This window comes from Cyprinodon tularosa, unplaced genomic scaffold, assembly GCF_016077235.1.
Source record: "Cyprinodon tularosa strain WSP-4 unplaced genomic scaffold, ASM1607723v1 ctg31, whole genome shotgun sequence".
Taxonomy (NCBI): domain Eukaryota; kingdom Metazoa; phylum Chordata; class Actinopteri; order Cyprinodontiformes; family Cyprinodontidae; genus Cyprinodon; species Cyprinodon tularosa.
In genome coordinates, this window is record NW_024039019.1 from 1,135,648 (window position 1) to 1,159,368 (window position 23,721).

The following is a 23,721-nucleotide window of genomic DNA, read 5'->3' on the forward strand; positions in this document are numbered from 1 at the left end:
GAGAAAGCTCAGCACTACAGTCCCAAGTTGGCTTACTCTGTGTGCATACATTCAGAATATCAGATGCGGTATTCACTAATAGAAAAACATTCCAAAAAACACAAAAAATAGAGAGCGCAGAGCCAAAGTAACAGGCTGGTGCATGCGCAGCACCATCTTTGACTTGCAAATATTTTGCAACTAAGTTAACAAAACTTCTTTTAGATTTCAAGTAAGGTTATTTATGTGAGTCTGGTTCAAAACAGCCTTATAGAGACAACTTAATCAACCATCCAGTTAGATTAGTTAAAATGCTATATATGAGCAAAACTGATTACCTCCAGTCATTGACTTTGAAGGATTTGGAGGCTCTATTATGTCGTTGACTCTACAGCAATCTCTCACAAACAGTTTAGCGGACGAGATCTGAGCCAGTTTTAATGCCAAAAGGATGAAAGAGAGCATACAGGTGCTGGTCATAAAATTAGAATATCATGAAAAAGTAGATTGATTTCAGTAATTCCATTTAAAAAGTGAAACTTGTATATTATATTCATACATTACATACAAACTCATATATTTCAGATGTTTATTTTGTTTAATTTTGATGATTACAATTGACAACAAATGAAAATCTCAAATTCATCATATCAGAAAATTAGAATATTGTGAAAAGGTTCAAAATTGATGGCCCCTGGTGCCACACTCTAATCAGCTAATTAACTCAAACCACCTGCAAAAGCCTTTAAATGGTCTTTCAGTCTAGTTCTATAGGCTACACAATCATGGGGAAGACTGCTGACTTGACAGTTGTCCAAAAGACGACCATCGACACCTTGCACAAGGAGGGCAAGACACAAAAGGTCATCGCTAAAGAGGCTGGCTGTTCACAGAGCTCAGTGTCCAAGCACATTAATAGAGAGGCGAAGGGAAGGAAAAGATGTGGTCGAAAAAAGTGTACAAGCAAGAGAGATAACCGCACCCTGGAGAGGATTGTGAAACAAAACCCATTCAAAAATGTGGGGGAGATTCACAAAGAGTGGACTGCAGCTGGAGTGAGTGCTTCAAGAACCACCACACACAGACGTATGAAAGACATGGGTTTCTGCTGTCGCATTCCTTGTGTCAAGCCACTCTTGAACCACAGACAGCGTCAGAAGCGTCTTGCCTGGGCTAAAGAGAAACAGGACTGGACTGCTGGTGAGTGGTCCAAAGTTATGTTCTCTGATGAAAGTAAATTTTGCATTTCCTTTGGAAATCAAGGTCCCAGAGTCTGGAGGAAAAGAAGAGAGGCACTTCATCCACGTTGCTTGAAGTCCAGTGTAAAGTTTCCACAGTCAGTGATGGTTTAGGGTGCCATGTCATCTGCTGGTGTTGGTCCATTGTGTTTTCTGAGGTCCAGGGTCAACGCAGCCACATACCAGGAAGTTTTAGAGCACTTCATGCTTCCTGCAGCTGACCAACTTTTTGGAGATGCAGATTTCATTTTCCAACAGGACTTGGCACCTGCACACAGTGCCAAAGCTACCAGTACCTGGTTGAAGGACCATGGTATCCCTGTTCTTAATTGGCCAGCAAACTCTCCTGACCTTAACCCCATAGAAAATCTATGGGGTATTGTGAAGAAGAAGATGCAATACACCAGACCCAACAATTCAGAAGAGCTAAAAGTCACTATTAGAGCAACCTGGGCTATCATAACACCTGAGCAGTGCCACAGACTGATCGACTCCATGCCACGCCGCATTGCTGCAGTAATACAGGCCAAAGGAGGCCCAACTAAATACTGAGTGCTGTACATGCTCATACTTTTCATGTTCATACTTTTCAGTTGGCCAACATTTCTATAAATCCTTTGTTTTTATTGGTCTTCAGTAATATTCTAATTTTCTGATATGATGAATTTGAGATTTTCATTTGTTGTCATTTGTAATCATCAAAATTAAACAAAATAAACATCTGAAATATATGAGTTTGTATGTAATGTATGAATATAATATACAAGTTTCACTTTTTAAATGGAATTACTGAAATCAATCTACTTTTTCATGATATTCTAATTTTATGACCAGCACCTGTATACTTAGTCACAAGACCCAACAGGGCCAACTCTATCATCTATAAACAAAGATGTTGATGGCAACAGCACAGCTGATATTTCTCTCCAGGATGGAGTCACAGCCAAAAAGGAACCGACCAGATGAAGCTACTATGAGAAAAAGTAGAGAGGGCATAACATTAGAGATTGAACTAAGAGATACTGCAAAATGGGAGAAAGGAATAGAAAGAAGAAGAATGATGCAAAGGGTCTCTACGTCCTACAGCAGCCTAAGCCTATAGCAGCATAACTATAGAGGAAATTCTAGATATCTGTTTGGTGCAGGATTTCAATGACAAGTCCTAATCAATAATAACACCAAGATTTTTCATGTTATTAATTTAGATAATTTTAATGAAAATTTGAACTAGCCTGCACCTGCTAACAGACAAAAATAGAACCATAGAAAGCAATAAAGTCCACAATAAAGCATATTTTCTTCAGAACTTTTTCAAAAAAGACAAGCTGTTCATTTATAATAAAAGGTAAATTTTATTAAGTATTAACTGAGGCTAAATTAGTTGCAGGAAGAGGAAATCAATATCGCTATGTAACGCTACAAAGGTCATATTATTATTAAGTTTTAAAAGGCATCATGTGAAAGTCCCAACAGCTAAAATATGTACAAATAGAACAATGGTGACATGAGAGAAGAGGCAGAATATTATCAAGATCCTTAAAAAAGCCCCCAAAGCATTTTAAGCAAAAAAAATGCAGAAAAATAGAATCTTTACATATTCCTTAGCCAACATATCAATAGATGTCACAGATGAGAAATCAAATCAAACAATCCAAGCAGTTAAAAACATTTAAAATCTTCTGAGAGGGAAAAAAACATAAAGGTTATATTTACATCAGTTAATCACACAAAGATGTCCAGCTAAGTTTGAATTAAAGAGAAATCTGAATGTGGAAAACCAGAACAACCAATAGTACAGCTTTATCACAGCCCCAGCGCCAAGATTACTTTTATTAGTAGTAGTAAGCAAATCATTTGAGCTTTCATGTGTTTAAGCTACTCTTTTATTAAAGGAGAAACAAAAGAAAATAGAAATGTAGTTCCATTTTGCTGGTGAAGATTCTCACTCATCCAGTCGTTTCTTTCTTATTTGAAAACATTTTGCCTCCCATCCAGGAAGCTTTTTCAATTTAAAATGTCAGAATTAGCTTTGGGTTGATAGTTTATAGAGTGGACCAAAAACAAAGCCTTGTTTTGGCTTAGAAAACATGCAAATTGAACCAGAAGAAATGCTCTGCCCTTTAGGAATGGGCAGCCGTTTGGGTTTTTTGTTAGCCTGCAATACCCAAACTGGCCTACTCCTCTAAAAGGGGGGTTGTTAGGGGAATTGTTGGCCTGGCTGTACAGGAAAGATGTTTTGGTCTGCTGTATGGGGGCGAGGGTTGCAATGATAGCGGGAAGGAATCAACTCTATCACTGCATTGCAGGTTTTTGAGAGCTGAAACCTCCACCCCTCTGTTAAAGGTCTGTTTTTCTTTCTTAACATAAATGGTTTTCTTCACACTTTCTAGTTTTAGTGGATTAAGTCTTAGTTTATTGAGTTCCTTGGTTTTTTCTCAGTAACTGTTTTAGTCTTCGTTCTGTTATATTTTCTTTTTAGTGTTCAGTCTTGCCTTACTCTTCGTTTTCTAGTGTTAGTGGTTTTATTTTTATTTTGCTGTGTTCTTTGTTTTTTTTTTCCCAGTTACTGTCCTAGTCTGGATTCTGTTATGTTTTCTTTTGAGTGTTTAGTTTTCTTTTCTCCATGTTTTATAGTCCTAGTAGTTTAATTATTATTTTGTTGTTATTTCCATTCTTCCAGGTTTCTATTTGTTGCCCTCTGCTGCCCTCTTATATTCTCCTTCTTCCCTAGCACTTTCCCTCTCTTGTTCTGTGCACACCTGCTCCCAGTTTCCTTATTAGCCCTCTCTTTTTCTCAGTCTCCTTTAAAAGCCCTCTCTCTTCAGTTCCCCTTTGCTGGGTCCTCGTCAAACACTGTCTAACCTCGTCAATCTTCCTCCAACTTGTCTCTCTGAGCCTTCCTCGTGATTACAGTCATTCCTCTGATGTCTCCATTGTTTCTGGTTTGTTTTACTTATTTTCATGTTTTGAACTTTTTCATTTTTGGACTCCTGCTTTCTTGTTTGTTTTGGACTTTGATTACATTTAGATTTTTTGATAACCTGCCTCTGTTTCCAGTAACTCATTATTAAATCTACTATAAATTCACCTCTGCCTTCTGCTTTTGGGTCCACTATCCACAAACAAATCCTAACACATTCTGGTCCTCAAAAGAATGTCCTTTGTCCATAAGGTCTAGATGTACCGCCGAGTCTTTTCCCGAACAAGGCTTGGTTTTTGGGCAATTCTATAAAAGCTTTGAACTCAAAGCTAATTCTGATATTTCGAATTGAAAAAGCTTCCTGGATGGGAAGCGAAACGTCTTCAAATTTGGAAACAAAGTCCAGTGGATTGTTTTTTACTTTTTGGAATGCATTTTCATTTCTTCATCTCATTTTTGAACCAGTCTCTTAGTTAATGAAGGATACCAGCCAGCTGTTCAAACTTAAGGCTACAGTACCACTGTTGCCCTAATGAATAATGTTTTTATTTTAGTTTTTGCAGGTTTGTTGAAAACGTCAGGAAAATAATTTACAATAAAACACATCAAAAAGTTATTTATTTGACCAAAACAGCCTTTTTATAATAATATTCAAGTTAATAAACAGGCTATACAGGGAAACATTTATCCGCATTTCGGCTAGAAGCAGCACCTTCCATCAGTGCCGCTAACAAGAGACCTTTTTAGTCTGAATAATAATCAGTGGTTTTTTTTACTGCATCAGACAGAATATATTTTATATCAGTTTGTGTTGTTCAGCAGTTGAGGCGTCCATGAGAGCTTCTGACATGACCGTTCTCAGGAAACAGAGACAGCTCCTCAGTGCTGCCCAGCCCATTGTTCAACTCTGAAAGGCAAAAAACAATATGATACTGAGATTGATCTGTACAGTTTTAGCTGCTATAACTATGTGCAGCGTTGGCAATCACCTAATTTATTGCTCCAAGGTTTCCTAATGCTTCAATCATACATCATAGGGGAAACAGTTTAGATGTCAAAACTTCACAAAACAAATTTTATAAAAGTAACATCACACTATACCATTCACTTAAAAGCTTATCCAGAAACATAAAAACAGTGGAATGACAGCTGTTAAATGTTTTATGTATGATTGCAATCTGAGCTGCACCTGAAAAAATGAGTTTCTCTTTCATGATGTTGACGTCTCGACTGGGTCGTCGCACCACAGCGCTCAACATGATCTGTTCTGGATTGTAGTTCTGCATCCCGCCTATTCTCCACCTGTCAGAAAAAAAAAACACATTCAAGCCATTATAATGACACTGGAAAGAATAAGCAAACTACTCTATATAAAAAAGTAACATGACATGTTAAATAGGTGACACAATCAGTGAACATCAGGTAAAGGAGAAGTGTGGACAAACGGGGGGTCAGCCATGGGGTGTGAGGGATGAAAAGCACAAGAAGGAGAGCTGGAAATGAAGGCTGAGGGAGATGCTGCAGTTACCTGATCATATGATAGCTGACAGATGCCAGGAAGCAGCAGAGGAGGGTTGAATGCAGTTCAGACAGAATGCAGGACAAAGAAAGAGAGTCAGAGGAGAAGAAGACAGGATGACAGTGAGAGGTTTCAGCACAGATGACAAACAGAAATACACAAATGACCAAAATTTAAAAGAATGACAGCTTGTGGATCTTTAAACATAGATCATTCCCACATCTTTAGGAAATGTAAAAAAATACAATTATCAGTGCAGAACTGCAACAGTTAATTGGCTACAGAATATTATGTAATGTAAATCCCTTTATTCTCCCACGATGGGGGAATTAACTCTAAGCATTTAACCCATCCCTTTGGGGAGCAATGGGCTGCCATTGTGCAGCACCCGGGGAGCAGGGTGGGTTTAAGGGTCTTGCCCAGGGACCCAAAGTGGAGGCTGTAGGGATCGAAACGGTACTTGCAACCTTTTCAGAGCACAAGTTCACTGCTCTAACCACTAGGCCAACACTCCCTAAATAGATACTGAGTGTCTGTTTGCAGCCGCGCTTTGGATAATATCAACCCAATAAATAGTCATTATGAGCAGTTAGACGAAGGAGATCATCGTCTACTACAGGAAGAACCGGCCTAACCACACTCCACTGCTAATCAACAGCTCAGCTGTAGAAGTTGTCAGCAGCACCAAATTCCTGGGGTTGCACATCACAGACAACCTCACCAGGGAGCAGTCTGTGGTGAATGGTCTTGCTCAGGAACCCAAAGTGGCAGTCTGTGGGAGTGTGTGGGACTTGAACATAGAACATCCAAGGTCCAAGCGATATGCTCTAACCACTAGGTCACCACTCCATTTATAAATGATACTGCCTCACAGGAAATAAGGTAGAAGAATGAAGAGAGAAGCAGAATGTACACAATAAACAAAAGGGAAAAGAGGCCAAACTGTAAAATCTATAAACAATTAAATAGTCCCTGACATACAATCTAAATCACTCTAAAGGTCCATTCACAACAAAATCAGCAACTTCATGTGATTCACCTGTCGTTGGACATTTCTCCTTTCAGACAAACTACATATAGCGCAGGAAAATTCTGTGCTCCGTGGCAGAGATGGGTGACTGGAGCCATCAAGTCATCTCTATGTCATGTATTTGTTCTGTCCAGCTAAACTGAACCAGGTGAGTCCAATCTGGTTTAACTTGTACAGATTGGACTCACCTGGTTCAGTGGCTGAGCAGAACAAATGAGATGACTAGTTGACTGAGGATCCCCCATCTCTGCACCATGGCTCTTTTAAGAGCGAGTAACAGCGCTGATCAGTTTCTGAATGAAAAATGTCAAATCCAGCAGCAATCACAACCACATCCAGTCCCTGACCGGTATATGCAACACAAAGAAACTCTAATATCTTTCAACTTCTACAAAATGTTGCTTCCCTCTCTCTGTGTTTCCACATCGCCTACAGCTTTATCCTGATTGCCAATAACCCAACCCACTCCTTTATGCATGTTTAAATGGCTATTACTTGAAAATCACTTGCTCTAGTCACTGCCTGCGCACCATTAAGATGCGTAAACTCTAGATTGGCATTCACATGCGCACATACCAGTTTATAGCCTCTCCTGCACATTGCAGTTTGGAAACGCAACTGGTGTGTCATACATACCCAAACTAGTCTTGACGGGACCTAAACTTCTTCTCCATCTCCTTGCGGCTTAGACCAACTTTTCAACAACACAAGGGCTTTATATTTAATGTGGAACTGTTTATATGTAATTGTTTAATTGCATCATTTTAAACCATATTTACTTTAATGAAGAATTTTTTGGCCCAAAAGAAGTTTCCCCATGGGTATAGAATAAATCATATTGAATTAAGCTGAATTGAACTGAATCAGTCTTTCGGGTAGTAGGTAGAGTTACTTACTTCTGGAAAAAGAAAATTCCCATGATGACAGCAACAGAGACAATGTCTGAAGAGATCCAGATGAAGTTGTAAGCACTGTGACTCTGTGAGAGAAGGAAAGAAAAAGTAGTTTCCTGCTATATCCACTGGATGTCACATGTTACTCTAAGCTATAACAGGCAGTGAGGAACACAAAATAGTTCAAGACAGCGTCATCACATCAGATCTGTTCTTGGCCTCTTTCCCAGGACTGGACAAAAGGTCCGGCCTTACTGGACCATCTCCAGTCTCTATCCTCTCCCCCTCTGTCCTCATGTCTCTCTATGGAACCTTCATTGCTAGTTTGTTTATGTGTGTGAGATCTACCAGATGACAGAAATGTTTACCATGAGCCAGACGGGGTAAGGCACTTTGTGAAGAACTTGAGGGGCATCGGAGGACACGGAAGGCACCCCGCTACACCACAGAATGGAGTACAGCCAAGGCTCATTCACAGGGTAGACAGTCAAGCTCACATTGTGTGCCAGATATTCCCTGACAGGAGGGGGAAGCAAAAGTACATGTCAGCAGAGAAAAAAGAGGCCCCTAGTTTCCCTTTACAGTCCTGTGTCCTGTGGTGTCACTCTGCAGCCAGTGAAAAGTTCAACTTTCTTAAGAAACAGAGCATCAGTTGGCCTTTGGAAATATGTTCACGTAGATAATTTAATATAAGACATCTTTCCATACAGAATACAGGTGCTGGTCATAAAATTAGAATATCATGAAAAAGTAGATTGATTTCAGTAATTCCATTTAAAAAGTGAAACTTGTATATTATATTCATACATTACATACAAACTCATATATTTCAGATGTTTATTTTGTTTAATTTTGATGATTACAAATGACAACAAATGAAAATCTCAAATTCATCATATCAGAAAATTAGAATATTGTGAAAAGGTTCAAAATTGATGGCCCCTGGTGCCACACTCTAATCAGCTAATTAACTCAAACCACCTGCAAAAGCCTTTAAATGGTCTTTCAGTCTAGTTCTATAGGCTACACAATCATGGGGAAGACTGCTGACTTGACAGTTGTCCAAAAGACGACCATCGACACCTTGCACAAGGAGGGCAAGACACAAAAGGTCATCGCTAAAGAGGCTGGCTGTTCACAGAGCTCAGTGTCCAAGCACATTAATAGAGAGGCGAAGGGAAGGAAAAGATGTGGTCGAAAAAAGTGCACAAGCAAGAGAGATAACCGCACCCTGGAGAGGATTGTGAAACAAAACCCCTTCAAAAATGTGGGGGAGATTCACAAAGAGTGGACTGCAGCTGGAGTGAGTGCTTCAAGAACCACCACACACAGACGTATGAAAGACATGGGTTTCTGCTGTCGCATTCCTTGTGTCAAGCCACTCTTGAACCACAGACAGCGTCAGAAGCGTCTAAAGAGAAACAGGACTGGACTGCTGGTGAGTGGTCCAAAGTCATGTTCTCTGATGAAAGTAAATTTTGCATTTCCTTTGGAAATCAAGGTCCCAGAGTCTGGAGGAAAAGAAGAGAGGCACTTCATCCACGTTGCTTGAAGTCCAGTGTAAAGTTTCCACAGTCAGTGATGGTTTGGGGTGCCATGTCATCTGCTGGTGTTGGTCCATTGTGTTTTCTGAGGTCCAGGGTCAACGCAGCCACATACCAGGAAGTTTTAGAGCACTTCATGCTTCCTGCAGCTGACCAACTTTTTGGAGATGCAGATTTCATTTTCCAACAGGACTTGGCACCTGCACACAGTGCCAAAGCTACCAGTACCTGGTTGAAGGACCATGGTATCCCTGTTCTTAATTGGCCAGCAAACTCTCCTGACCTTAACCCCATAGAAAATCTATGGGGTATTGTGAAGAAGAAGATGCAATACACCAGACCCAACAATTCAGAAGAGCTAAAAGCCACTATTAGAGCAACCTGGGCTATCATAACACCTGAGCAGTGCCACAGACTGATCGACTCCATGCCACGCCGCATTGCTGCAGTAATACAGGCCAAAGGAGGCCCAACTAAATACTGAGTGCTGTACATGCTCATACTTTTCATGTTCATACTTTTCAGTTGGCCAACATTTCTATAAATCCTTTGTTTTTATTGGTCTTCAGTAATATTCTAATTTTCTGATATGATGAATTTGAGATTTTCATTTGTTGTCATTTGTAATCATCAAAATTAAACAAAATAAACATCTGAAATATATGAGTTTGTATGTAATGTATGAATATAATATACAAGTTTCACTTTTTAAATGGAATTACTGAAATCAATCTACTTTTTCATGATATTCTAATTTTATGACCAGCACCTGTAGACCCTATCCTTGGAAAAAAATATTTTAGGTCACCATAGAGATGAGTCTTATTGTCTTTCTTTTTTAAGGACACAGATGTTAGTGTTTTATATAATTTTATCATGAAATCATAATACTAATCAGATACTAATCAGGCATTTTTAGGGCTGGACCATATATTCAAACGTTATATCACAATATATTTCAAAATTGCTATTTATAAAATGGTATTCTGATATAAACTATCAAGAAAGTTCATCTCTCCCTTTAGGATTCATGCTGTATTTTTGATTAAATTGAAATTAATTGGACATTTACCGGATTGCTTTAACGTCTTTTAATCTTTAAATGAAAAATAAAAAACATCACTTGGTTAATAGCAAAATAAATAAAATCAGAGGATGTTTATGTTTAAAAGCTAAACTAATGACAGCTAAACTATCACAAGTTAAGCTAAAAATAAGCTTCCTTTTATCTTCCTCATATTGAATCTGAGCCTTTTATCGGTTGCTAAGCAATAGCTGGCTGTGCTTACTGAATGTCTTCGTAGCTGATCTTTCTATAGTGGAGGGTCACACTTGTAATTCCCCTGTGCCTTATCTCTTCCACAGACAGCTTCTCGTTTGTGGTTTGGTGAAGGGCTCGCACCCGTCCTCTGTCTGTGTCAGGGGCCCATGTCACCTGTTTAACAAAAAAGAAAAGTATAAAGATCCTGACCAAACAGTTACAGGCAGAGAGTGATCATTTCTGCTATAAGTTAAGGTTCATATTTTATAGCTAATGCATTATTACACATGAAACTCCTCAGTGCCAGAGTCAATAATTCACCAAATAGTTGTAAAAAAAAAAATCACAAAACAGGACTTAATCATTTTTTAAATTTAACATTTATTCCATTAAAAATATAATCAGAAATCTATGTAAAGAAAAAAATCAGAATTTCATTAACAAAGGTTATTGCTGAGTTTCTTTACAAGTGAAGAATGTTTGATTTTAAACCTGATGTCACTTTTAAATTACACTAATTTCAGGTTGCTTGTGAAGGTTCTCAGTCATCCGGGTCATAGTCATTCCAAAAAAATAAAAACAAAAACAATCAAGTCAAGTGAATTTGTTTTTATTTTTTGGGAATAATTTCAGGTTACTTGTGTGACCCTGGTTCTCAGAGCATGGTACTCTATGCAACTATTGGCCCAATTATATCTGAAACCATTGGGCCTACACATTCGCTCTCACAATCCAGTAAGAGGAGCTGCTTTGCAATGGGCTTTCCCCCATGAGGATTTGGACAGGATAAAATAGCTTTTTTTGTTTTTTTTTTAAAAGTTGCTAGTTCTGTACAAGTAGGCACCCAAAGCCCAAACTTGACAAAGTTTGTTCAGTGGCCCTTCCAGGCAGTGGGGAGAAGGCTCTGATAGTAATGATCCGAAAACCTTCAGCACGAAAACTGGGTTGAGCTGCAGTAAGAGGCTCACATCCCCAGCGCCAAACCTGATGCATGATGAGCTCACTAAGAGAGTGGGTATTGCTAACACATTTAGCAGATTCTAAATATCTGTTTATTTTTCTATGTCTGCTTCTGTCTCCTTGAACCCCAGTCAGTCTCAGCAGATGGCCGCTCAAACTAAGCCTGGGTCTGGCTCTGATGGAGGTTTGTTCCTGTTCAAAGGGAGTTTTTCCTCTCCACTGTTACTACAAGCATTCTTGGTGTGAGGGACTGCTGAAGATTCAACCACAAAATACAAGCGAAAATCGTCACTCGAAGCCCATCCTGCAGGAGCATCTCTTACAAGTCAATGACTGGATGCAATCAACTGGTTTTCTTAAACAAAGTGACTATATTGTCTCTGTAAAGTGTCCTGTGATGAGATGGCTTGTAAATTGGCACTATTTAAATAAAGTGAATAGAAAACTGAGTTAAAGCCAACAATAACACTTTGATGAGGTGTAAACATTTGAAAACAACGTCCTCTAAAGGTATCTGTGAAGATTTTCATCTATCCAGGTCACGTTCAAACTTGAAAAGTTCAGTTAAGGCAACTGGATGCAAAGTTTTCTAGAAGACGCTTCGTCCCTTATCCAAGAAGCCTACCTCTAAAGGCTCAAATGGTGGGCCAGTGAAGCCTACCAACACACCACCAGATCCCATGGGACAGCCTAAAACCTGGAAACCCACAAAAGCCTTTTGACCCCTTTCATAAAATCCCTTACCAAAGGACATTGGCTAGCAGTTTTACCTTCAAAGCCCATGTGGCCGGTTGAGATAAGACCCTTGTATATCTTAATTGTGCAGAAAGGCTATTGTCTGTCAAGCAGTCTCCTGCCAGAGCACCAATTCTCAAAAACCTTTTGCTTACAATCAGAGGATGGTATTTATCGCCCTGCTGCCTCTACATTTTACCACTCAGAAGCAAGGCCTATAGTTTAGGTAATCTGCCTGTGAGTGAAACACTGTCCTCCCTGCCAAAGATGTCCTACCATAGCAGGACCTGCCATGTCTGTCCACTCAGGAGCTGATATACAGTGTATCCACCAACCAGTGCATTGCTGACCAGTGTGGAAAATCCCTTATAGGCAAATGGCTGAGATGAACGTCAAGAATGGTGGAGGCCAATAAATTTGTTATTTCATTAAAAAAAGGTCACTGAGCTCTATGTGAGATCAAGCTACTATTGAAATAACGTCTGGAACAGAAATGGATGGAAAGTTCATAATAAAGTTAAGTAACTTGCTCTTCTAACGGTCAGACTTTTGTATTATATAAACTGTAGAGGATTAGGATTTTGGTCTGTCTGAACTTGTCAAACTAGAGTTTTGTCATCAAAATCTTTATGTTAATGCGTTGAATGAGAGAGTGCCATAAAGGGATGGCAGACGTGGTCTAACTGAAGATGTAGGGTACACATGTGCGTGTGTATTAAAAGAAGATTTTGCATAATGTCTTGTGTTGTTTGATGGTGAACTCATATTAAGCATTTATATTATGTGTTGCACCTCTTTCCTCCATCAGCAGTTTTCATCTACTCTTTTTAGATCAAATGATCCAAATTTATCTTTAATAGTACAACCACATCATTTATACCTCTTTTGATTCATTTCACTGCTTAGCTTGTGCTGATCATTTAATTCTGCTGGGCAGATCTCAAAACTGTAAAAGTCTCTCATCTTCGATGCTATTTCTGTGAATAAACAGGCATGAGAAGCCATAGCCTTCTATGCCATTATTGGGGCAGTAATTTTGCAGATTTACAATTTCTTGGGTACACGCTCACTAACATCATTTACGATCTTGTACTGAAGTTAAGAAAGTTTGTTAAATCTTATGTGGGGCATTTGTAAGAGACAAAAAGTAAGTGAAATTTACAACAAGAATACAAAACTGTAATGAGGCCCAAATGTCATTGCTAGGTGGCGACTCACTCAACAGCAAGTAGGGGAACCTGCTAGAGAGGTTGGCTCAGCATGCTAGCCATTTATTAACGCGGTTTGTAATGAAGTGGGACCAAATTCTCCAGGATCCCAGGGCTTCAAACTATTCTACTATGGATCTCTGCTAGAAGTCTCATTCCTGCTGCTGCAGAGGTGAGTCTCAGAATATCTGCCTCCTCTGGTGTGAGGGGAAGCAGAGCTTTTTTCATTAGCCAAAAATCTAACCCAGCTAACACGCGTGAGGTCCAAAGTGGAAAGTATTAGCCCGTGTGCTAATAAAGAAAAAATAGCACGACAGACCAGAGCCACAAAATACCTTCAATCCTTGGACAGTTTATCTGGTCTACTAGTACAGAACAGAGATATGCCTCGAAGTGAGAAGAGGTTTTCAAATAATGTGGTGTAAAGGATGGGTGATGCTAGTGTAGTAACTACCATCCATGCCTGTCCCTGTTTTGCTGTGTCTTGTCTTTTCTGAGCCCTCTCTTCATATCATCCAAATTCAAACAATGGAACTGGTCATCTGGTCTGTCAATGCAATTGATCAAATTTTCTCAACTGGAAGACAGGGAAAAGTAGACCCTTCCTGTCCTGCTGGGACATACTTAGTGGGATACACCATGGACTCATGGAAGGCTTGGAGGTTGGTGTGTTTCACAACGTTGTCAGTGGAGGATGTCAAAGATACATGGATTTTCGGATTTATGATACTCTGATTTCTCCTGTTTGGGTTTGGAGAATACCCGATGCATCTACAATTACAGAGGATGTCGGCGGCAATTTGGGCATTGATCAGGCTGCCGGCAGCGGTTGACACGCTCACAAAGGCTGTGAATGAGCAGGACCGCGAGATGAGCCATATGCTGAGTCCGATTTAACATAGGCTGGGTGTGGTGGTTTAACTTAGAGGTGAGATGGGATAATATCTTGGATGTTCACACTCGTTTCAAGGTGGAAAAGCCAAAAAAATTCAGAATATTGGATTTGCCATGTGGAGCCAGCAAAAAAAGACTCAAAGGCTGGCTCCACATTATCAAACCTCCCCTGGATGTTATGGCGGAAGGGCCCAGAACTGCTGGCTCCCCCCCATCTACCCTTCCATCTTATCAAGGTCAATGGCCTGAGGACCGCGTTCATGGATAAATAGAATGCATTCATCATGCATACATAAAATTACGCTCAAGATGTCAGATTGACTTTCATGTGCCTCCAATGTTTTTCTTTTGGTGAAATGTTTGTCTCATGTTATATGGGCTTTTTTTGTACAGAGGTGTTTTTTGTGATGTAAGTGATGAACAGTTTGTACTCAAACTGAAATCTTGATTACAATGCAAATTGTAGTTGACAATGAAGAACTTGATTGATTGAATGATTGATTGATCGATTGATTGATTGATTGATTGATTGATTGATTGATTGATTGATTGATTGATTGATTGATTGATTGATCGATTGATTGATTGATTGATAAGCCACTGGTTGAAATTACCTTGGCAGGTGTTAAAATGAGAAGGATTTGTCCCCTTGTAAGGAAGGCTGTAGTGCCCCAGGGGCCTTCTCATTGGTTCTTTTCCTGGGAGCAAGTTATTTACTACTCTTAACTCAAACTGGGTAAAACCATATAAAAAATGACTATAAAAACAGGAGTAAAAAAGTAACAGAGTTTATTCTAGATCAGGTCGTTACAGGACAGAGAAAAATGCTTAGAGCTTGCACAGCTGTGGTCTCAAAAATCACATCCGCGAGCGTCCGGCAAAGTTTGAGCCCCGGACAACGTCATCTCCTGCTTCTTATACCTTCTGAGTTTGTGTTGCATCAAGTGGATGCTTAGCTGTCCGTATCAGAAACTGAATAAACCTAACACAGGTAAGAGCTTCTCCACTAACCAGTAGCAAGACAAACTGGTTGTCGGTTTTAAATCCAGCTTTGTCTGTCTCAGTACTGGAGTGTAGTTTCCCATCTTCAGCCTACAAATTGAATGACTGATTGTAGTGTGAGGTCCTCAGACCTGATAAAGCACTCAACAAATTCAGGTCATTGGCCATTTTATTGTCTTACTTTTGCCTCTGATTACACAACAAAAATGTTGTTCCTGAGACTTTTGCCAGAGAATAATGTTGGATAGTCAGAGTAAAAGTATAACTAAAGCCTGAGTCTCAATTTTTGCAAAGTATTAGGACATGGGATTTTAATTTTTTTTCAGATTGACAGGTTAAAAATGTAAAAAGCTCAAAACCAGAAGATTTGTATATTCAATGTCACCTTTTTCTGGGAAATCCCTGCTTTTTGCAGAGTCCACAGTGTGTCCATAAACCAGCTGCGGAAGCGGGGGTGATCTGGTGCAGGCTTGCGGATGTTGAGCAACACAGAGCAGTTGGCTCTGGCTGCTAGACGTAGCATATCTACCAAGCTGCAAATTGTCAGGTTTGCTATCCTGGTGCGATCCTTCGTGCTCAAGGTTTTTACTGTCCAGTAGGGGTCGCTCTGGAGGATAAAAAAATAAAATAAAATACAACTGAGAAGCTGAGATTAGTTTGTTGCATAAACTCCTTGCTTCATTAGATGTATGACTGCAACTTAATGCCAACATTTATATTTCAGCGGTTCTGACACATTTAGGGTATGCAGTACCTCCAAAAACCAATGCCCTGCATTTAAAGAGTGAATCTCTGTCCAGTTAAAGAAGGAGGCATCTTCGTGCTCTCTGGAGGGGAAGACTTTACTGACGTCTGTAGTCCGACTTAAAGTATGGTCCCTGATGAGGAAAGGAACTCCATCCACACTACAGGATGTAAAAAAGACTTTGCTTTGTCTTCAGCTAAACATAAAATAAATATATGAAGCAGAATTTGCTTAAAATTTACTGCATTTTTTCAATCAAACTCTACTAACCCACATGTCAGCAATAATTTATATGTGGAGAATCAAACCATAAATATAAATAAATGGTTATTAATTACCTGATGGTGACATCTGCTTCCAGAGAGCTAGCTCCATGCTGAAGGGCTCTGCTAAATGACATTATGGTGTTTTCAGGGGCCAGCTGCAGCAAAGAAGGCTACAGTCAGTCACTAAAATTATGTAAAAAACAGGGAGATAATAAAATACATGCATTTCTTTTTTTTTAGAACTATTTTCAAAACCTTTTCACAACAAAAGAACATTCCCTGAGCCAAGAGCAATTAAATCAATAACAGAAATACTGATGCCACATATACAATATTTCAACATAAATGCAGCACGATAAACCAGGTCACCTGAAACTTTGAATACCTTACAAGAGAGAACTGCACATATATACTACCATATGTACATATACATACACACAAACACACACCCCTCCCCCTCCCCTCCAGGGTAAATACATGCATTTCTTGTTACATTTATGATTTACTACAGTTATTTCTGTGCATTACCTTAGTGTACTTTTACTGCACTGAAAACTAGAAATATCTTCTAGTAAGTCTGACCGTTGAGCTAATTACCCAGTTATGTTTATGGTTCTGCCCTTTGTTTAGGGTTCTTTTAAAAGCTTTTAGTTTCACTGTGATTTCATGTCTTTATACTTTTCTGAACGTGTTGAGTTTTTGGTGTTACTCTTTGTTGCCTCCAAGTGCCCCTTCCCTTTCCCCTAGTTTCATTGGCTTCTATCCACACCTGCTCCCTTTTAGCTGATTACCCCAGTCATTGTTCTGTGTCCCATATATACTCCTCCTCTGCAGTTCCTCGGTGCTGGTTTCTCGTTGTGACTTTGCCCCCATGTGTGCTTTTCCCTGGTATCTCCTGGTGTTTTATTTATTTATTTTTTGTATTTTGTTCCTGGATTTGTTTTTCTGTTGTCGCCCTTCATTAAATCAGCAAAGCTCAACTCTGCATTTGGGCCCCAAACCAATCTCCAACCTACCTTGACAAGTTATGTGTCTTTAGCTCGTCTTTGAACCAGAGTCTTAAAAAACATAAACTGCTAGTTCAATCATTCAATAAATGCCACAAATAATAAAATAAAGAATATGAAATACTTCACCATGTAAATCCCATATTATTAAGTTTTGTACGATTTCTATCTTTTATTTCTGGAAAATTGTCAAACTAAGAAAACAATCCTGTCCAGGAGAGACATGGAAAATCATCATTTCTATGGAAGAGGATTAGGGCCACTGGAAAGGAAAAAAAAAAGTTAACTGATTTTTAAACTTAATTTCAGATTCATATGGGAAAAAAGTCCGAATTCTGTCTTTAATCTGACTTTTTTGCTAGAATTCTGACTTTCATCTCAGAATTCTGACTTTAATCTTAAAATTCTGACTTTTTCACAGAATTCTGACATTAATCTCAAAATATCTTTTAATACGCTAATCTCAGAACACCTTTTAATACGTTAATCTCAGAATTCTGACTTTTTTCTCAGTCAGAGAAAAAATCTAAATTCTGAGACATTGATCTCAGAATTTTGGATCTTAATGTAGATGGGCACCAGAAGAAAGAGATGTGGGAGCACTCAGCACACTAACAAAGATGTGAATTGTTTGTGAGGCCCAGTAACACATTGGTGGAAAATGTAGGAATTAGGCAAATTTTTATGTGACCAAGGGGTCCCTGCTGATGCTATTTAATTAATGGAGAGAGAGCTAGTCTCTAAAACAGACATAGCTACAGCTTGATGCTAACATGTTTGTTATGTAGCTGTCAGAACTCCATCAGAATTCTGAGAAAAAAGTCAGATTTCTGACTTTTTTTCCCATATTAAATGAAAATAATATTTAAAAAACATGTTTTTTTTCTTTTTTCTGTGGCCCTAATACTCTTCCATACATTTCAAAGCAGGTCTGTTGTAATTTTTTAATGTAATTAAGTTTGCAAAATTCGGTTAAAAGCTTCAGCTTATCCAAGACAAAGACAATAAAAAATAGAGATCATATCCGTCCTATTTTGCTTACTGTTAAATCTAGAATAGATCTTTTTTGCCTGTGGTCTTAGCTGTGTTTTTCTACTAGATAAAGTACCATAGTAGCTATTTCTACCTTTGCACTTTTCTTTAACATAGAAGGAGCCCCTGATTCTGTGGTTCTTAGATTTTTTTTTTTCCCCCGTCTGTCTACTGCGATTTCTTTCAGTGTAGACTGCCTTAAAAGACATGAAGTGAATTGGTGCTGCATGGCATCAATAAACTGAAGTGAATTGAATTTGAGGTCAGTCATTTTGATCAATTCAATAACCATTGTTACCATCATGCACCTAGTTCAGGGGTCAGCAACCATATGGGACCAAAAAAACAAAAAACAGATCCGCCTGGAGCCGCAATAAGAGTAAAAGTCTTATATAAGCCTCCAAGGGCTCTAAGTGTATATAAGCCCATTATCTAAATGACTAAGTAGGCTTCAATACAATATAAGTATTAATGATTAAATGTTTATATTTCCAGCAGCGCATCCTGGACAAAATGACCCCATATATCTAATCTGCTGTACAACATTTGCTGCTCTAGGTTTAACTTCCATCACAGTATTAAAGTATTATTTGGAATTAATGGAATTGTAGAAATAAGATAAAGAAATCCAATTTTGATGTTATATTTATTTTGAGGATTGGAAAAAAAAAATAAATGTGCATAATAGGACTTCTCTAATTTCAAACCTTCGTGTGGAAATAAAATGCTGTCATCTTCAAACCGCAGTAACAACACAATCCTTTCTTTTTCCCTCCTTATCGGAGCAACAGTGTAATAAAACACAGCCTGCAACAAGCAGCCTTTTAAAGAGTTAAATAGGGTATGGAAACAAAATAAGCAGATATATTTTAATTACAGCACCCACCGGTTTGTTTACAACAGCCACCTGCCTAGCAATGGCTGTTCTTTTTTGATAGAAATGTTTACATTTATTGTTTACATTCTTTATTATACAAATAGCAATGGAAACATAATGAATGTTTGTTTGTCTTCCTACACACTATATTAAAAGAAAGAAAGAAACAAAAATAATCCATCTTTTTCCTTGTTCATACATGTTTAAAAGTGAGCCGCTAGAGGGGCTATAAAGAGACGCATGTGACTCTGGTGCCGCGGGTTGCTGACCCCAAACCTAGTTGAAAAAAATCCCACTGAAATGTAGCGCACAGTCATGCAAATTCAGTTTATGTGTTAGAGACAAAAAACAGTTCCATTATGCCAGAGTTTTAAGAGAAAACGTTAAATCAACCAATGCCGGAGAAAGGGCAGGGGCCTCTATTCAGGCTCCCCATGATGCTGAAAGGGGCTATTTTTCAATAATTAACCGGAGCAGTCTCAGCTCACCATAGGAGCTCCTCGTCGACCAATAATGGCTGGTGGTGGTTTGAGGACATGACGGTCCATAATACAGGGGCAGGTGAAGGTAAGAGGAGCAAGGCAGAGAGCCAGAAGGACTATGATGAAGACTGCCAACACCATCCCCTGAAAATCTGAAAAAAAAACAGGAGTAACAGAATAAGTGTTAATAAAGTTAAGAGTCAGTTAATTAGGTGATGTCAGTATTTTTCAGGAAAATAAATAAATCAGTTAGGTTTGTACAATTAGAAAGTACAACATGCTGTCTGTAATAATAGCCCAAACACTGAAGAAACCAAAGGCTGGATTATTCCAAGTATTTACTAAATGTCAGGTCAACACTCACTGGATCTCTCTTTGCGAACCACATAGCCGGCTACCAGCCAGCTGACAGCTGTGACAGTGACCAGGCCTCCGATGTGCAGGAAAGGGGCAGTGAACTGGCAATAAGGAAGAGATTTATAGGACAGCTCTTAGTCATCAGAATATGGCAGATGGTTTTCTAAACCAATCTAAAATATGTGCTTGATACTAAGATACTTATGAAATTTGAATATCTTATGTGCCGTTGAACTGATACTATATGAAAAATACATCTTGTTATTAAATCTTACAAAAAGTCATGAAAGGCGAAATGGCCTCTTTTGACAACAAAATCAGCAGCTGTGTTCAGATTTTTATGTGCACCCATTTATTAGACAAACATTAATTCATTGGAAATTATAAAAATAAACCACAAAAAACAGCAGGTTTTTTGTTAAGCCGGAACGCAGATTAAAAAAACAACAAAACTAAAGTTAAGCAGTAAATCTAATTATATCAATTCAAGACTGTAATAAAAGCAAATTTCAGATTTTCTTGAAGTTTTGTTTTCTCTGGGCTCTTCATACAAAACATCTTGTATCTTAGCTCAGGGCCAACTTACAAGCTCAAGTTAAACCGTTATGTTTGCCGATAATAAACGCTAACTGCTCCAAAGAACCTCATCTCAGGAGCAGTGTCCATAATGTAAATTACATTGTAACTAGGGTTCTGTTTCATTCCTTTCTGACTGCCAGTGGCAGTATAAAAAGTGGATTTGTCTCCTCGCACGCCGCGCAGGTCGATTTAAAATGTTAACAAAACACCCATGTGACATGTAGCTCACCTGGGTGTGCGTCCATAAATGGTATGTTGAAGACTATGTTCAGTCTCCTGTGATCATCTCGCTGTGGGAGAAGTTCCGATTGACCAGTGCGAGAGGCAGTCATCCAGGAATTCATAGAACTATAATTACAACCTAAGTTATGTTCTGTGGTGGGATTTAATGACGTACAAATATTTCATTACTGTAGTTAAAGGTATAGTGAACAATCTTTTTTTCCAGGTGGACCATCTAAATAAGTGGTCCACCTAATTGTCATTCATTCTTGTGATATGTTTACGTAAAGCCGTCCTACGTGCTCGTCCCTTTAGCTATCATTTTCTGCGCATGCGCACTTTCCGGCGTATATCTGTGATGAACTACGGTTTCAAACGGTCATTGAAGCTCACCTTTCTCACTGCGGAGAGCTCTCCTCACAAAGCATTATGGGATTTGCTGTCACGGCGGCCTGCTGTCGCCATAGGCTGCTGCCATAGCCTGCCGCTCCCCGACAGCGGCAACTAATAACAAAGATGGCACTGGCACCGCGCAGTGGACAAACGGAGAAGTGATCATCTTTCCGAAATGTAAGATAATTGAGTTCACTATAAAGTCCACAATATAGTCCTCGCTCTTTATAGTGAGTAAGGATTAGGGTGGACGTTCAGACACAGTAAGCTTGTATGAGCAATGAGAACAGCACCTTTTAAACAGAGCGTACACGAGGAGAAATGGGCTCATGCATGCTCTCGCAAGCGCTTTTTTTTTTAAGTGGAGAGGACAGGTCTTTTAAAACCCTGAACAGGCTTGCACTTCCACACTGCTCCCCGTCCATGGGGTGATGCATCAGTAGTAACCCCCTCGTGTCTTGCGGGAACCACACCAAGGGGGATTCCGTGCTGCAGATAGGCTCTGTCTCACCAACGACGGAAGAACAATGCACGGCCGGGAGTCATGGGCGGCAATGAGGGGAATGGAGGTGCCGCTGGGGCCCTGCGGAAAAAGGGATTTCCGACAGGACGGGATGCTGGAGCATCATCCAGGCCCACTCTGGCCAAGGCTGCCATGATAATTGCGTGCAGCTGACATGGGTCCTCCCCTGGGTCAGAGCAAATTGAACTCCTCAGGGAATTTCCTGAACAATCCTGGCTTCAAAAACTCCTGATCACAAGCATCTGGGAAGGATTCTCCTTGCTCTCCAAGGAACTGAAACTTCGAATTGGAAGCCCTCACAGAGATTCCATCCTCCTCCAGATCCTCCCCTGATTCCCAGGACGCCGCTCTTTCTTGGGGAACTGAAGTGGGGACTGGAACCTTGAGTAAGCTTTGAGCTGCTCCACCTCGGCCTCCAGCGAATCTACTTCCTGGTCCAGCTAAGGCCTTCATCTCAGCAGACTATGGCGCTCTTAGCTGGAGCATCCCCTCGCCTCCCGGAACATGGTTGAGGTGCACCTCAGGGTGCCAGCTCAGCCGAAAAAAGCAGATTCTACAGCTGACGTAGCCTGTCCTCCCTGACAGACAACTGCAGGATGCTGCAGTTCATGCATGGGTCAGTCGGAGCTTCTCTAAGATTACCCACCCCCAAGCATTTAGGGCACAGATCATGGCTATCCTTTTCCTGGAAGAAGCGTGGACTTCAAAAAAACTGAAGAACACGATCAATATATTGGGAGCACACGCCTGCATGTGGGGCTACTGACCAACCAGAGTGAGACTTCAAAAAGGGCTGAAGAACACCTTGTTCAGCGCGATATCAAAGGGGGAAGGAAGCTTCAGCAGCTAATAAACAATGAAAGCCAGAAGCTGATGCTAGCCGTCTGCTCTACTAAAACAAACTGACAAAACATCAACCACAACCTTAGAGGGCTACCAAGAGCACTATGACTAACAAATCACAGGCAGGATGACGCTGTACTCTTACCCCTTAGACCTGCAAATACCAATAAGTTCTGAATCACTGACTTATAGGAGCAATCACCTGCGAAACACGCCTAGTTGACAGCGAGAAGATCAAAGAGACCAAACGTAGCCTTCAAATGGCTATTTATAGACGCACGCCCAGGTGAGCTACGTGTCACGTGCGTGACTTTGTTTGCATTTTATCTTGACCTGGGCAGAGTGCGAGGAGACATATACACCTTGTTAATTGTTACTGCCACTGGCAGTCAGGAAGGAATGAAACAGAACAGCTTCATTAAAGTCTCTTAAAAAGATATAATTCCTATAAATCTGAGGATGTATTAACAGTGGCTTAAAGAAAAAGAAACAACTTTGGTTTTAGGCCCACCTGTAGTGAAATATGAATGATTTCCCACTCATCTCCCCAAATGTCGTCCACAGAGACAAAACCAGAGACAGTGGTGAGTAGCGTAGCCAGAACTCCGATCTGTACAGACGAAGGATAAAAAGAAACCGTAATTCCAGAGTTCAAATATGGGATATCTAACAATTAAGGAAAATCATACAGCACCTTATGAACCCAGTATAGGTTCAGTTGTTGACCCAGTGATATGTGGAAAAGTGCCAAAATCTGAAAGAATAAAGCAGGACCCAATCCACCATTTGTCAATCACGTGGTCTCTTGATTAAAGGGTTTGGATAAAAAAAAAAAAACTAAAAAAACTATTACCAAGAGGAATGTGATATAGCTGAGTCCCACAGTGGTTGAGGTGAGAATGGGGACGGTCTCGTCCCTCCATTTCCCAGAATGATTGTAGACGGACCTGTGGTACGAACAAATAAAGTTCAGCTATCTAAGGAGGGGCTCCGATAAAACAACTAAAAAAAAAAATAAGCATCATTATTTTAAGGCTAGCATCATTTCCTGGATTCCAGTGACTGAAATCAACCTTTAGACCAAATTCATGTGCTGGTCCTTAGCATGAAGAGAAATATGGCACACCATTTTGACATTTATTTCCTTGACTGAATATCTAATTCAGATACCTTAAATGTAATTCTTATTAATGCAAATTAAATCACATTTCC

At 39.7% G+C, this 23,721-nt stretch overlaps 1 protein-coding gene across 2 annotated transcripts in view; it reads right to left on the reverse strand.

Annotated features, from left to right (window-relative positions):
- Positions 1-4,738: 4,738 nt before the first annotated feature.
- The window catches only part of gdpd5a (glycerophosphodiester phosphodiesterase domain containing 5a), a 33,427-nt gene continuing 14,444 nt past the window's right edge, over positions 4,739-23,721 (reverse strand). The window contains exons 4-17 of one of the 2 annotated variants that reach the window (XM_038292173.1): positions 23,363-23,456; positions 23,204-23,263; positions 23,021-23,119; positions 19,957-20,050; positions 19,599-19,744; positions 16,267-16,349; positions 15,938-16,088; positions 15,569-15,790; positions 10,413-10,558; positions 7,948-8,095; positions 7,583-7,665; positions 5,666-5,680; positions 5,327-5,439; positions 4,739-5,044 (exon numbers count right to left, since the gene is read on the reverse strand). In XM_038292173.1, coding sequence (XP_038148101.1) covers positions 4,953-5,044; positions 5,327-5,439; positions 5,666-5,680; positions 7,583-7,665; positions 7,948-8,095; positions 10,413-10,558; positions 15,569-15,790; positions 15,938-16,088; positions 16,267-16,349; positions 19,599-19,744; positions 19,957-20,050; positions 23,021-23,119; positions 23,204-23,263; positions 23,363-23,456 — 1,546 coding nt within the window. In that variant the 3' untranslated portion in view covers positions 4,739-4,952. The remainder of the gene's footprint in view (positions 5,045-5,326; positions 5,440-5,665; positions 5,681-7,582; positions 7,666-7,947; positions 8,096-10,412; positions 10,559-15,568; positions 15,791-15,937; positions 16,089-16,266; positions 16,350-19,598; positions 19,745-19,956; positions 20,051-23,020; positions 23,120-23,203; positions 23,264-23,362; positions 23,457-23,721) is intronic. The other variant, XM_038292174.1, reaches the window with a different exon arrangement.